Source organism: Helianthus annuus, chromosome 11, assembly GCF_002127325.2.
Source record: "Helianthus annuus cultivar XRQ/B chromosome 11, HanXRQr2.0-SUNRISE, whole genome shotgun sequence".
In the NCBI taxonomy this organism is placed as follows: Eukaryota; Viridiplantae; Streptophyta; class Magnoliopsida; order Asterales; family Asteraceae; genus Helianthus; species Helianthus annuus.
The window spans coordinates 102,635,379-102,651,475 of NC_035443.2; the positions used below are offsets into that span (position 1 = coordinate 102,635,379).

Below are 16,097 nucleotides of genomic sequence, written 5' to 3' on the forward strand. Positions count from 1 at the left end.
TTTTTACGTCTGCATGTGCTGTGTTTGACGTAACCATGACCTCTAAACCTCCGGACATCAATGAATTATTAGGAAAGCCGCCGTCACTTAGTGTTGAACCTAATAATTTTCAGGATCTGTATGGGAAGCCTCCAATCGTTGTTAAGGGTTTTGGCAATAGAACTCTGAATATTTATGGAAAACCTTTGGCACCTAGACGTGGAATTGTGTCAAATAATCAAACGGAACCTCGAGTGCTGAATGTAATTGATGAGTTGGAAAAAATAACTGTTCCTGTTGAGAATGTTTATGCGGATAAGAAACAGGAGGACCAGGTGTCTTATGCACAGAAGGTGATGAAGAATCCAAGCACTAAACGTGAAGTTAACTTCAGGAAGTTGAACCCGATGGAGACTCACCAAGAAGCCGATATAGTGATTCCGAGGGAGGTAGTTAAAACGGTTCAAGACAGGTTCGATAATGTTTTATTTGGCTATTTTCTGGGGAATAGATTGCCGTTTCTGGTCGTTGAGTACTATGTTAAAAATGTGTGGTCAAGGTTTGGATTTGCTAAGATTATGATGAATGCTGAAGGTTTTTTCTTTTTCAAGTTTGACACGAAGGAAGGAATGAATAAAGTTCTTGAGGGTGGGCCTTGGTTAATTCGTAAAGTTCCATTATTTCTCAATATCTGGTCACCTTCGGTTAGCCTGAAAAAGGAGGGAATAAAGTCGGTCCCTATATGGGTTAAGAAGCTTCATAATGTTCCTATTTCTATCTATACGGATGATGGGTTGAGTTTGTTGGCGTCGAAGATTGGGGTTCCAAGGAGATTGGATAGCTACACAGCGGATATATGTGCTGACAGCTGGGGTAGGAGTAGCTTTGCTAGAGCCTTGATTGAGGTTAGTGCGGATGATGTCCTTAAGGATCAAATAGTTGTAGCTATTCCGAAATTGGATGATGATGGTTTCATTATGGAAAAAGTTAAGGTTGAGTATGAATGGAAGCCGCACCGTTGTGCTGAGTGCTGCATTTTTGGTCATAATGAGCAGAGCTGTCCTAAGAATGTTAATGCAAACCCAAAGCCAGTAACGGTGGATGAGGAAGGATTTATCACGGATAAGAGAAAGGTTGCTAAGTTTGGAGTCGGGCAAAAGAAACAGAAGCCGAAATTTGTCTACAAGCCAAAAACTAACAGGTTAGGTGCGAGTACTTCTGGTACGAAGAGTGATACCAGCTCGGGGTCTATTCATATTAGAACAGCGAATTCGTTTGATGTGTTAGCGTCTGAGGATGGGAATGGAGATGTAAACATAGATGTGAAGCAAGATGGGCCGCATACTAAGACTATTCGGAATTCACAGGTTGATGATGAGATGATGGAGGTTACACCAACGGAGATGGCACAATTTATGAAGAATGACCAGCCTATGAATGATTCTGAGGGGCAAGCACTCCCGGTTCGAATGGTTTAAATGGGTAGCATTATGACCTGGAATGTTAGGGGATTGAACCGGCCCCTGAAACAAAGTGAGCTTCGTTCTATTGTTGCTGATAATAAATTAGATATGTGTGCAATCCTTGAATCGCATGTGAATGTTACTAAGTTGGCTAAAATTTGCAAGTATGTGTTCCGTAATTAGTGTTGGACGTCTAATGGTGGTTTATGCACTCGTGGAACAAGAATTAATCTGGGTTAGAACCCTGAGGTGTTTGATGTTATGGTCCTCTTTCAATCTGATCAACTTATTCATACCCAGGTCATTTTTAAAGATAGTAAAAAGGTTTTCTTTTGCTCTTTTGTGTATGCTGGAAATAAGTATCAAGATCGTAGACCCCTCTGGGATGATTTATGCAAGCACAAGGTTTTTTGTCATGACAAGATCGTAGACCCCTTCCGATCGAGGAATGCGGACGATCTTCTCTTTGCAAAGGATCTCTGCTCGATGTTGCGATAACCCATCCATACCAATTACAATGTCGAAACTACCCAAAACAATAGGAATGAGGTCGATAGAGTAGGTCTGACCAGCTGAGATGAGATTACAACCCTTAACTACATGTGTGGCCTCTAAACTTTTACCATTTGCTAGCTCTACCATGTGCTTGGTGTTGAAAAGTGTTGGGACACGCTTTAACATTTGACTAACTTTTAGAGACACATAGCTGGTATCGGCACCCGAATCAAATAAAACATTAACATAAAAGTCATCCAGTAGGAACTTACCCATCACGACGTTGGGATCATTCCTAGCATCACCCTGACCAATCACGAACGCACGGCCCCGAGCGCCATTGTTTCCATTGTTTCCCCCGTTGTTATCCCCATTGTTCTTTCCATTCCCTTGGTTATTGTTGTTATTCTGAACTTGGTTCAACTGGGGGCAGTTTCTCTTGAAGTGGCCCTCAGCACCACACTGAAAGCATCCCCTGTTGCCCTGTTGCTGATTCTGCGGTACTTGCTGTTGCTGCAGACGATTCTGATTTGCAGGCTGTGAGCTCCTGCAATCCATAGCTTCATGACCCATCTTGAGACACCTCTAACAACGACCCTTGTTGCACTGACCACTGTGGTGTCTGTTGCACTTATTGCACTTTGGGTGGTTTCCTCGATATCCACCTTGCCCTTGACTACCAGAAGATTGCTGACTAAGACTCTGGTAGTCATCAGTCTTTCGTTGTTGTGCCTGGGACTGAACTGTAGTCGAACCCTTGCTGGAGGCCCCATCCCATTTTCGCTTGTTGTCACTGGGGATAGCAGAAGTAGTAGTAGTAGTAGTAACACCGATACGCTTAGGCAGCTTGTTCTGCTCCACTGCCTGGTCTGTGAGACGATGAGCAAGACGAATAACATCCCGGATGGTAGCAAGGTTAGCCAAAGTCACATGGCTTTGAATCTCCGGTACTAAGCCTCTGAGGTACAGCTCGATACGCTTGATGGGAGGGATCCACCATAGTTGGACATAACACTGCCAGTTCGTTGGATCGCTTCGTATACGCCTCTATCTCTGACCCCGTCATCTTCAGGTTAAAGAACTCCACTTCCAGCTTGTGGATGTCATCACAATTATAGTATTCTCGCTTGATCAGTTCCTTGAAGTCGTTCCATGGGGTGGCATTAGCAACAACAATCCCCAGCATTTGAACCTGATCGTTCCACCACGTAAGCGCTATACCTTCAAGAGTACCAGTAGCATACTTCACCCTACGAGCCTCAGGGCATTCACACATCTCGAAAACAGACTCGAGCTTCTCGAACCAGTGGAGGAGGCCTAGAGCTCCTTCAGTGCCGTTGAAAGTAGTAGGTCGGCAGTCCATGAAAGTTTTGAAAGTGCATGCAGGAGGCTGAGCATGTTGACCTGTCGTGTGTGTAAGAAGAGACAAAGTTAAACACAAGTGTTGGTTTACGTGGGTAGGATCTAAAGATCCTAGAGCGAGTTGCAATGGTAGGTTATACCTCCTGCCTGAGCGGCTGCGAGTGCTGCAGTAACTTGTTCATTGATTAGAGCCGTTAGCTGGGCTTGAGTTAGGTTAACACGTCCACTCATGATCTTCATACCAAAGGAAACATGAGTGAGAGATGTTCGCGAAAGTGCGATGACAGAAGAGAGTAAGCACGCATGTGTTTTCAAACAACAGTTATTACGTTCATCTAAGCATACCATGAGCAAAATTCTATGTAACTAGCAAGTAGGCAATAAAAACATAAACCATATCACCTATAGAGTTAAGCCTTGCACGTGGAGCGAAGCGTCGTTGTGGATCGTTGAGCACTGTACAGGTTATAGTCTGGTTTTAACAAAAACTTTTCCCTTATTAAAACCAAGTTCACTATAACCAATGGCTCTGATACCAATCTGTCACACCCCCAAAATCCACATGCGGAGTATCACCGCTTAGAGGCGTGACTGACCAGGATCAAGCCACCAATCATATTGAACATTGTAAGTAATAAATAAAAGGGCTTTTTACATATTTCCCACTCCTAAGCTGCTTTAATTACATATCTACCCAAACCATAAAATCAATTACATATTTCCCCTCCCTAACTGATATATATTACATATTTCCCCTTTTCATTAAAATAACTCTTATTTATGACTATTTTACCCTTAGTGAACTAGTAAATGAATATTTACATATTTCCCCACCATTAACAGTGAACTGTCACATTGATACCTAGTTAAACAGCCGAGTATCACATTGACAGTGAATTTCACAAAATAATTAAGAAATAGTAATTCGTTGTACTATTTTCCTTTCATTTAATCATCCTTATTTTTTTACATATCTGCAATCACAATTCTGAATTTACATTAAAAAATTTCCTGCAGCAGTCTGGTACCAAGAAACCATATGGTTGAAAAGTCAAATCTCGACGGAAGACGTTTTCTCAGTGCTTTTGGAGAACCATCAAAAATCAGAGCCCATATAATATCTACTTCTAATGTGCAAAAAGATTGCACTTTGCATGATGGATCTATTTCCGTAGGTAAAATTGGAGAAAGAATAAAACCAAATTAAAAAATGGCAGGAAAGTGTTTAGAGGATAGGGTTGATGTCATTGACCAAATTTCTGATGTCATTGTCCAATGGAAAGATGTTCCTAACAATATGTTCAGAGTGTTGACTGCGTGTAGGGTTTTTTTTACGAACTGATTATATGCTTGTGGGGGAGGAGTAATTGAGGGTAGTTAGGTAATTTCTTAAAAAGGGGAAATATGTAATTGATTTTATGGTTTGGGGAAATATGTAATAAGGAGGCTTAGGAGGGGGAAATATGTAAAAATCCTTAAATAAAATTCAACCACACAATATGAAAGGTGTTCAAAACAATTGCACATTTAAAGTGTTCAGCAGAAGCATAAATGTAAAAACCCCAAATATAAGTAATAAGTTTATAAGGTGTAAATGTTTAACATGGATTCAACAGTCCATGTTCCCACAACGATTTCGCCTCCCGTGCAAGCTCCATAAGTACCTAACGACCTGCAAGGCATGTAACAACAAGTCAACAACAAAGTTGAGCGAGTTCACAGTTGATTGTTCAGTTATTGAGTTCGTTTCTAAAAAAATCGCAAGTTTGTTTCATAATCATGTGTTAACCAGTATCCTTGTTTCCCAATCCTTGTTACGATATTTGGTGGGGGGGGGGGCTTCCCATGTGCGTTAAGTGGGGGCTTCCCATGTGCGTTAAGTGGGGGCTTCCCATGTGCGTTAAGTGGGGGCTTCCCATGTGCGTTAAGTTGGGGGCTTCCCATGTGCGTTATGTGGGGGCTTCCCATGTGCGTTACCAGACCGTACCATATCGACTACTGCGAAAATAAGTTGTGCCCTAAGTCAATGTCTATCATCATTGACCCTTTTCCTTTAGTCCATTTGTACACGCCCGTTTGAATGACACGCTGTGAGGTTTGTTAAACCTAATAGCGCTATCAACTAATGACTCGATCGCCATCGGCCTTGGCGATTAAGTCGATATAAATTGAGGGACTTCATGATAGAGTTTTGGTCTAGTAAGTTTAAGGTTGTTGTCCTACCCAAGGAGGACGAACATACGTAGTTCTACCCAAGGAGAATACGCAGAATTTATAGTGGCATCCTACCCAAGGAGGATGGCCGTACATATCCTACCCAAGGAGGATATGTAGATTTCCGTTTTAGTTTATTAACCCATTCCCAACCCTTGGGAATCCCATGCCTTGTAGAAAGTGTGAACTCACCTCAGTTTGCTCGGTAAGATTATTAATCGCTCACAAATAATTCAATCCAATCCTATAGTGTTTATACATACGTAATCAGTTGATAATCACATAGTTCAAGTAACAGTCATGATCAGAACGTATATTGGAGCAACAACTAACACATAGCATTTAACAGTTATACAAGCTCATGCAACCCATGCTTTATATTTAACAACACATAACTAACTAACCTAGTTAACCCTTAACAGACCTAACCGAGTTACTGTACTTGTTTAAACCCTTGACGAAACCCCCTGTTTCGCCGTGACTCCCACTTGAGGAAACTCCCCAAGTTTCGTCGTGCATCCCTCCGACGAAACGCACCCGTTTCGTCGTGATTACCCTCCGGCGAAACGCACCCGTTTCGCCGTCATCGGTGTTTCGTCCATTAGGTCAGTTACGTCGTGTAACTGATGATTACCCAGAAACCCTAACCGCCGATCATTCTATTCATGTCAAAACAACCAGTTTCTAATCATTATCCAATCATAACAAAATCGTGTGTTAACCTTAAACAATCTAGCATATATGATGGCCATTGCACGAATACAATTTCACAGATTCATCATTACCGACAACCTATCTCATTGATCAAAAATCTATTCAAATCAATGATACCAAGAAACCCTAATTGTTAACAGGTTTGTAAATAATCATCATCAACAATCAATGGAATCCAAACATAATAACAACTATCTACACAACAACTTAACAGTTTGATCGGCTCTAGTTTGGAATACAATTCGGAATCGGGAACATCAGGCGTTGTGGGCTGACATGGTTTGGCACTCTCAATGCATTCCGCGGCATTCGTTTCATCTATGGTTGGCATTTAGAAACAAACTAAAAACTCAGGATAGATTGGCAGTGTGGGAAGCAGGTAGTCAAACAAACTTGAATCTGATGTGCTGTCCGCTGTGTAATTTTGATCGTGATAGTCGGGATCATTTATTTTTCCGATGTGCTTTTGCGGCTCAAATCTGGAACGAGGTTAAGAAATTGGTTAGCTTGGGTAATGTTGATGATACGTGGCCTTCGGTTTTAGCTTGGGTGGAACAACATGCTAAATCCAAGAATGCGGATCATATTGTTTGCAAGTTATTGATTGCTGCGTCTTCTTATTATATATGGCAAGAGAGGAACAACAGGCTCTTCAAGAATAACAGGAGAACGGTGGATCAAGTTACTGAGGTGATTAAAAGTTCGGTTCGGTTGCGGCTCATGGGGTTCAGATTTCGGGTGGCATCGACTAAGGAGAGGATTTTCAAGACTTGGAAGATCGAAGATACTGTAGCGGATCCGGGCTAGATGCTAAAGTTCTGATTATTTAGTCTTGGTTGTCTTGGTTGTTTGAGTTAGTGTCGTTTTGTTTGGATGTTTTTTGGTTTGGTTGTATTTCTTGTTTTCCTAGGCTTGGTATGTCAAGTCTAGTTGGTGTGTTGCGCTGACACACCCTTGTGCGGATTTGCTTCATTTATAAAATTCATCGGGGTAACCCTTTACCCAAAAAAAACAACTTAACAGTTTGATCAATCCGAGATATTACACACTAACCGGTTGAACGGAACAATGACTTGATCAATCATAGATGGCTTCGAGGACACACAGTCGCCGTCAATAGGGAGAGGGAGAACTCTAGGGTTTGCAAGAATGACAACTCATGTAACCTATGTCCCTTAAATACGTAAACTGTAACTGTTGGGCCTTAACTAGGCTTCGGAGAAACCTGGGCCGGCGAAACTCCCTGTTTCGTCGAGGTGTTTGTGACGAAACTCTCCCTATTTCGTCGATATGGTTAATGGCGAAACTCTGGGTTTCGTCGAGGTTGCTCGGGGTACAACATTTTAAGATTCTAACTTCTAAACAGGTTAACAAGTTACCAGTTTAAATCACCAAACATATAACACAATAATCACAATACGTTTTAACATATCACAAACGTGTACGGTTACAAAGCAAACAAGTCATGTAAACAAACAACTTAACAATAAACAAACAACTTAAACAATTAACGTGCAGTTAATGCGAAGATGGAATCTTGGAAACTCGAGTTGTCACAGTTTACATCACCAATCTCCAAACACTCCTTGTTAAAGCGAGTGATAAAATCTTCTAACCCCTCGTTATCTCTGCGCCAGATGTCTGTTACTTCAGACGTATCGCGCTGATAAGGTCTTTGCTGGCTGAAATGGTTTACAAATTGGGTTCTGAAGTCGACCCATGACGTGATTTTTCCAGGCGGAAGGCTGTCGAACCAGGCGCGAGCAGCCCCTGTGAAAGTTTGGATAAACAGATGGCACCACATTGGCATATTCCATCCTCCCATAACACCAACGCTTGTAAATACTCGAACATGATCGTCAGGGTCAGTGAGACCATTGAACTTTCCCACTGTTGGAGGCAATTTCTCTTTTGATAGCGGGGTTAGAGCTATCTTTGGAATGAACTTCGAGTGTTCGGCAGCTTCAGCTGGTCAATAGACGAGGCTGAAATCCCGTTCTGCTTCTTCGCTGTATGCGATGCGCTGTCTTGGCCTGTAAGACTCATGATTTTTCCGCAGATGGTTGAAAACTAAGGAACCTTCATCCTCTTGCCAAGTATAATCATCCGGATCCATGTCGTCTCATTCGTTGTTCATGTTGCGCGGCCCGAGCCGGCTGTGAACTGGACCCCTTTGCACATTTGACGGATGGTCATAATAACTGCCTGTCTCCCCTCGTGTGTCGCGCGTGTCATGCACGCTTGGCCTTCTCTGGGGAGGAGGTCTGTTGATTCTTCCTCGAATGTTCTGCTACGTGGGTGTCTAGCTGTTGGTGCATCAGTCTGTCGTCTTCGTCTTGTATCGAGTCTTGTATAGAGCTAGTTAGATCAGGGGACGAAAAACGAGATAGTGGAGTTTAGAACTGATTCCGCTTGAAATGGCATTAGGCCATGTTCAAGCGAAATCACATAGTTGCTGATTCCGCTCGAGATTAAGGAACTGTTCCGCTTGAAACAACGCTGGTGATTCCGCTTGAGACTTGTTTAAGCGGAACCTCACTGTCTATATATAGTGCCGTTCAAACGAAATCATGTAACAATTCTTCCGGTTTTGCCACGAAGTGCTGCCGAAGTGTCGTCACGCTGTAAAAGTCATTTTATCAATCAAAGAGACAGTTTAAAGTGTATTCCTGCTGAATTGACCTCAGTTTGTCTGTTTCCGCCATTTAAACTGAGTAAAACTCTTCTGATCGACTCGTTCGGGTCTGAAAACGATCCTACAAGTGGTATCAGAGCTCAGGAAGAAGAGTTCATACAAATTCAGCTGCAATTTCTGATTTCTACACCTTCTTTTTCAAAATTTCAAAACTTTTCACGGTCAAAATGTTCTGAGTTTTACACATTGCATTCGGAATTGTATTTTAACAAATCCTTGAAAGTTTCAAGTTTAAAATCGATCTAAAACAGACATATTTTGCTATTCCGCTTGAAAATAAGCGAAAACTTGATGACGTCAGCATCATTTTGAGTTTGATTTCGCTTGAAATCAAGGTTCCGCTTGAAAGTTCTTGCTGATTTCGCTTGAGACCAATATTCCGCTTGAATGTATGATGACGTCATTGTTGATTCCACTTGGATTGAGTCCTGATTTCGCTTGTGACTGGGATTCCGCTTGAGAGTTTTGGGTGATTCCGCTCGGAACTTAGTTCCACTTGAAAGTTTGGTGTTCATTCCGCTTCGGTTGTAATTTCGCTTGAAATCAAGTGTTGATTCCGCTTGAACAAGATCTCGCTTGAAAAGGGTAGTTGATTCTGCTTGAATCAAAAGATTCCGCTTCAACTCAGTGATCTCACTTGATTGTATTATTTTTCTTGAAAGACTGTTTGGAAATTTCTTGAAATCTGAAACATGGACGAAGAATTTTAAAACGCATTCGCTACTCTGGTTACCCCGATCACTCTTGCACAAAACACGATGTTAGAAAACGAAACGGGAACTATGCAAAAGCCTCTCAAACTCATGAATATCGAGGAGTATAAAGTTTGGGAATATCGTTTTGAGAACTGGGTACAAGAAAACTATTTAGATGAATATGTTGAAACGAAGTATGTGAGACCGACAAATGATGATGAGGAAATTATTCCTATTAAAGATCTGAGTGCTGAAAATAGAAAGAAATATAAAGATGAGAAAATGATGCTAAGTCTACCAAGTCCTCGAATGGATAGGCTAGCTGTTTTTCGTCTGAAGGGGCTGCTGTTTTGTGGCTTCTTTATATTTGATGATGGTGGTTGAGGATTTTGTTTTGTGTTTTTGCGTTGTTTGTCTACTAGATGTCGTGTCATGATGTATAGTAGACTAGGATATGGGGTGTTTTTGGTCTTTGGTTTGTTTTGTTATACATATATGGGGCATGTCCTGTATATGAATTAGTGTGGAACATATCCTCACTACTTGTACTTAATTGCGGTTGCATTTTAATAGAATCACCGGGGTAACCCTTTACCCAAAAAAAAAAAAACAAGCTGTGAAGGAAGATATTTTGGTGCTATTACAGCATACTGGAACTTCATATTCAATATGCAAAGCATTAAAATCAAAGTTTCATGGAAGCCAAGAGATGGTCAAGAACAAAAAATCGCTTTTAAAGAAAGAGTTTGATCTGTTTCGTGGGTTGAAAAATGAAGGCACAAAGCAGATTATTGAAAGATACTGCAATCTTTTAGCAAACATGAGGAGGTTAAGCATCGAAAAAGATAATGAAGACTTGATTGAAAAACTTGCTGATGCATTGCCACATGATGTAACACCCCCAAAATACCACATGCGGAAACCCCGCGAGGCGTGTTACACATCAGAGTCTGAGCCACCAATCACATTGAACCATTAGTAAATACTTAAATAAAACATGTCATTAATAGCCAAGATTAAATGTCAACACAATATTAATTCCCAAGAGTTATGTAGCGGAAGCATATGATAAGTTGTTTCAACATAAACTTAAAACCAATGTATCAATTATAAATAATCCAATAGCTTCGATCCATGACCACTCCAGCACGCCCAGATAGCAAGTCCATGTTCCAAAGTTAACGACCTACAAGCATGCAAACAAGTGTGTCAGACTACGCTGGTTAGTTCAAGGTTTTGTTAACGTGTTGAGTTACCAGATGTATGTTAATGCGATTCAATGTTGCGTTACGATGTTGCTCATGTTAGATACCCTAGGGAGTGTGCCCATGTGTATCCGGGGAGTGGTTACCCCTTGTTTGCTATGTTGCCATCGTTAGATACCCTAGGGAGTGTGCCCATATGTATCCGAGGAGTGTGCCTCTAACAACCATAGCCCTATCACTCTTACCCCCATTGCCCTCCAGACAATAACCAAAACCGATTAAGTTGTTTACCCAATGTTTCCCGTCCAAATGTTTACTAGTTGTCCCAAACCACCGGGACGCATGCTTGAGAAAGTGCAATGAACTCACCTGGGATTGCTCGGCAGGTTATAACAAAGTTACTTGAATTAACAATGGTCAATCACGTCCTATCAGGGTTACCACACAAGTCAGGTTTTGTCTTAAGTAATGCACGTATGTTTACACATAGACTAACAAGTCACAAGCACGTAAAGTTCATGGCAACACGTTTGGTACGTTAACAGTCAAGAGCATATCATATTCATACTTGAACGATTTAAATAACCAAGCCCAAAAGATAGTAGGCCCAACATGTTGTGCGATCCACAACATGTTGTGCGATCCTCATATCCCGGCCCAACAACATAACAGCCCAATAACCTATTCTTGGCCCAATTAACATAACATACAAGTGTTGTGCGAACCGGACAGCCTTGTGCGTTCCGAGCGGATTGTGCGATTGTAATTGGGCTTGTCCGGCCCAACAGTTAATCAATATACCATTTGTGCGGTCCAGTAATCCCTTGTGCGAGTGAGAGCACCTTGTGCGACTGACAGGACTTGTGCGATCCAATGGGTTGTGCGATTGGACCAGGCCAGCCCAAACATACATCCGGCCCAATCGTTGCAGTTTGTGCGATCCAGTGGACCTTGTGCGACTGGATCGTCTTGTGCGATTAGTTTTGAACATCCGATTATCTTGCCAATCGGTTACAAGCATTGATCAAGCCAATCAATAGTTTCCAAGTTTATCATCTATCAATTAACAACTAATCTATTTCAAATCATGCCTCTACTCGATCAAATGAGGGTTTTTACCTTCTAATTCTCATGAACCCTAATCTTGTTCAAGCATAATAATAACTTATCAAATCACATGATTCTGTCCGATTACACAACATTACATACTTTCACTCTTAATTCATCATACAAATAATCCGAAAACAGAATATGGCAGCCGATTAATCATCTAATTGGTTTCGGTTCTACATCATGAAATCTTATTCATAAGAACATAATCGATCATGTTAATTAAAAACCCTAAATCATCATGCAAGACTATCATAGTACACACATCAACACGTAATCTATCATGCAAACAATCACAAGCACACTAACCGGTTAATGATGGCAAGAGGGTGATCCAAACGGAGGATATTCCTTGGTTGTCTTGTGCCGTCGAGTTCGAGTGAGAGAAGAGGGAGCTTAGGGTTTTGAGTGTGTGAGGTGAATTGTAACAAATGAGGTGTTTACCCTACCATCTAATTCGTATAAGTGTAGTGGGCCGAATCCCTTCATGGGTTGTCTATGTGTTTCGGATTTAAAGAGAGTGGGCCGAGAGTGTCATAAGTTAGCCCATTAGTTTGTGCGATCGGCTATGTGTTGTGCGGTTCGGACTAAGTAAACACATACATAAACATATAACCTATCATAACGTCATAACATTCAATAATTCAATCATTTGATAATTCAATCAAGTTCACATACGTTGCATACAATACAAAAACGGGTTTGAAATACGAGTTGTCACAGTATCCCCAACTAAAAGAAATTTCGTCCCGAAATTTGGTACGCACTCACTTACGTAAGCTATATTGTTCACTAGTTTTCCTGGGGTGTCACATCATCCCCCACTTGAATGGGAATTTCGTCCCGAAATTCACTAGTTGCCTCAGCATTAAGTTTGCTAGGTTCTGCCTGATCTGTGGGGAACAAATGTGGATACTTGAGTTTCATCTGGTCCTCGCGTTCCCACGTGAACTCTGGATCACGTCTTGAGTTCCAACGAACTCTCACAATCGGTATGCGGCTGTGTTTACGAACTTTAACCTCCCGATCCATAATTTCAATTGGTTCTTCGACAAACTGCAATTTGTCGTCTATCTTCAGCTCTTGGAATGGTACTACTAGTGTTTCATCGACCAAACACTTCTTTAGCTGCGATACGTGAAATACATCATGGACATTACCCAACTCAGCAGGTAATTCCAACCTGTAGGCCACTTTTCCAATTCGTTCTAGAATTTTGAACGGTCCCACATAACGAGGGTTTAGTTTGCCGCGTTTCCCAAAACGCACCACACCCTTCCAGGGTGAAACCTTTAACATAACGCGATCATTAACTTCAAATTCCAGCGGTTTACTACGCTTGTCAGCGTAGCTTTTCTGACGATCGCGAGCTGCGGCCATACGGTTTCGGATCTGCACAATGCTTTCTGATGCCTCGAGAACAAACTCAGGTCCTGTGATCTGACTATCCCCCACCTCATGCCAACAGAGAGGTGAACGACATTTCCGTCCGTACAGTGCTTCGAACGGAGCTGCCTTAATACTTGAATGGTAGCTGTTGTTGTAGGAGAATTCTATCAACGGTAGGTGCTTCTCCCATCCTTTTCCAAAGTCGAGTACGCATGCCCGAAGCATATCTTCAAGTGTCTGGATGGTGCGCTCGCTTTGACCATCCGTCTGCGGGTGATAAGCGGTACTCATGTCGAGTTGGGAACCAAACGATTTATGCATTGACTGCCATAACTCTGAATGAAACGCGGATCATGGTCTGAAATGATAGAAAGTTGGCACTCCATGCCTAGAAACCACTTCCTTAAGATACACTGCTGCCAGCTGAGAAAACTTGTCTGTTTCCTTGATTGCTAGGAAGTGTGTGTGACAACTCGAGTGTTTGACTTTCACTTTCGCATTTATTGCGCGTTGACTTTGACTTTGACTGTTTAGTTGTTGGATTGTGGACTTGAATTATACGAGTTGTGTGTTAATGAAAATATATATATATACGTTTTGATTGTTTGATCGTGCATAGTTGTTGTTACATTGTGAAACTTGTAAACTAGTTAGCATGAAACACATTACATTACACAAACAACCTTCGAAGGATGTCCACGAAACATGGTGCATGAATCGAAGGATGACGAAACACATCCTTCGATCCGGAAGATCATCCTTCGGATTGGTAAGTCTCGAAACATATCATTCGGGCCATGAAGGAATCCTTCGACATCCTTCGGCCCAGTCATTCAGATGGGCTTGGCCCATTTCTGTAATACGTATATATACGTATAAGCACATAACCGGCTGTCATTTTCTGTCATTTTTCAACCCTAAGAGCCATTTCACTGTGACGGCAGACTAGAAACCACCGGAACCCTTTTTGCGTGACCAAACCCTTATCTCGGTTAGTAAATCTATTTGATTTGATTTGATCGTTCGCTCCTCTGCGTATGTGCTCATGTGTCGTGTGTTTTGGTTGTTGAAGTAATCTGAAATTGATGCATGATTAAATATTAGGATTCTTGTTACGATATTGATGATATAGTTTTCATATAGGATTGTTGTTGACGGATATGTATATGATTCTATGTGAAACTCGTTACGATTGAATACTGATTTCTGGGTGGCGTTAATCTGGATTTAGTCATTACTTCTGATAGGGTTTGATAATGTATTACTGTGTGTTAACCGGTTTCGGGATACGCATAAACTAGGGATCACGATGGGTATTAGAATTATGATGATTGCATGATGATTAGATGATGATCCTATGATTACTGCATGATTGTTGTTTGATCGATAATGTTGATTGACGGCTGTTAGCATGCTTAGGGTTTCTGAAATTGTAACTGTTGTTAACGTAACTGATTGTATCGAACGATACTTGTCTACTCGAAACATAGTTATTGTCGAAAGATAATGTATATGCCGAAAGATAATAGTAGTGACCGAAAGATAGTTTGACCGAACCATAATTTGACCGAAGGATAGATTTGATCGAAGGATAGCATGCTTCGAAACATGACAAAATTGTTGGTCGAAAGATGAATTATGAATCGAAAGATATTAGGGTTTTGAAAATGCTTTGAACAGAGGAACATATGTTGAATTAATTTACATGCCATGCTTGGTGATGAACTTATTCGTGTAATACTACGTGTTGTACTGATATGCAAATTGACTGCTATGTGAACCAATTAATTGCATGCGTAACATTTCGAGCATGAACTGATTTGCTATACGTGTATACATAGGACGTGATTAATTAACTGTGAGCACTTATTTAGCATACCGAGCAAACCAAGGTGAGTTCACACTCTTACCAAGGCATGGGGTTCCCGGGGTGTTGGGAATGGGATTGAAAGGTTGATTAGATACTCTATTGACACTATGACTAGACTACCACATCACTATCCTCGGTTGTGAAGGATACCTATAGCTACGAGTAGTCTAGTGGTCAGGAAAACGTGGAACACCACCACAGGAAAACGTGGAACACCACCACAGGAAAACGTGGAACACCACCACAGGAAAACGTGGAACACCACCACAGGAAAACGTGGAACACCACCACAGGAAAACGTGGAACACCACCACAGGAAAACGTGGAACACCACCACAGGAAAACGTGGAACACCACCACAGGAAAACGTGGAACACCACCACAGTAAAATATACAAACGGCCCAGTAGAGCCACCTATTACAAATGAACTTACTATTACGCATTTTCTTTATGTGAACTCGCTCAACTAGTTTGTTGATCATTCTGTTACATGCCTTGCAGATCGTTAGGTACTTGGAGCTTGCACACGGAGGAGCTGGTCGTTGTGGGGCTTGGATCGTGATCACCTTGTTAAACACTTTTGTTGTTTGATACTTATTTGCTTTGGGTTTTACAATAATACGCTTCCGCTAAACAATGTTAACTTACTTATGTTTTGGAAACACCTTTCATATGGAAATGGTTTGGATTATAATGTGATTACTTTTACTTTATACAATGTTCTGTATGATTGGTGGCTTGATCCTGGTCAGTCACGCTCCCAAGCGGTGATACTCCGCAGGTGGATTTTTGGGGGTGTGACAGATTGGTATCAGAGCCATTGGTTATAGAGAACTTGGTTTTAATATGGAAAAACGTTTTTATTAAAACCAGACTATAACCAGAACAGTGCTCTCAACGATCCA

General features: G+C 41.5%; 1 protein-coding gene across 1 annotated transcript; it reads left to right on the forward strand.

Annotated features, from left to right (window-relative positions):
* Positions 1-6,503: 6,503 nt before the first annotated feature.
* On the forward strand, positions 6,504-7,034 carry LOC110888174. The gene has a single exon (XM_022135713.1). The coding sequence runs from the start codon at positions 6,504-6,506 to the stop codon at positions 7,032-7,034; it is 531 nt and encodes a 176-aa protein (XP_021991405.1).
* The last annotated feature ends 9,063 nt before the right edge of the window (positions 7,035-16,097 follow it).

Bases quoted from the DNA above. Each gene is read 5' to 3' on its own strand.
- LOC110888174 (XM_022135713.1), top strand. From the start codon at position 6,504: ATGGTTTGGCACTCTCAATGCATTCCGCGGCATTCGTTTCATCTATGG.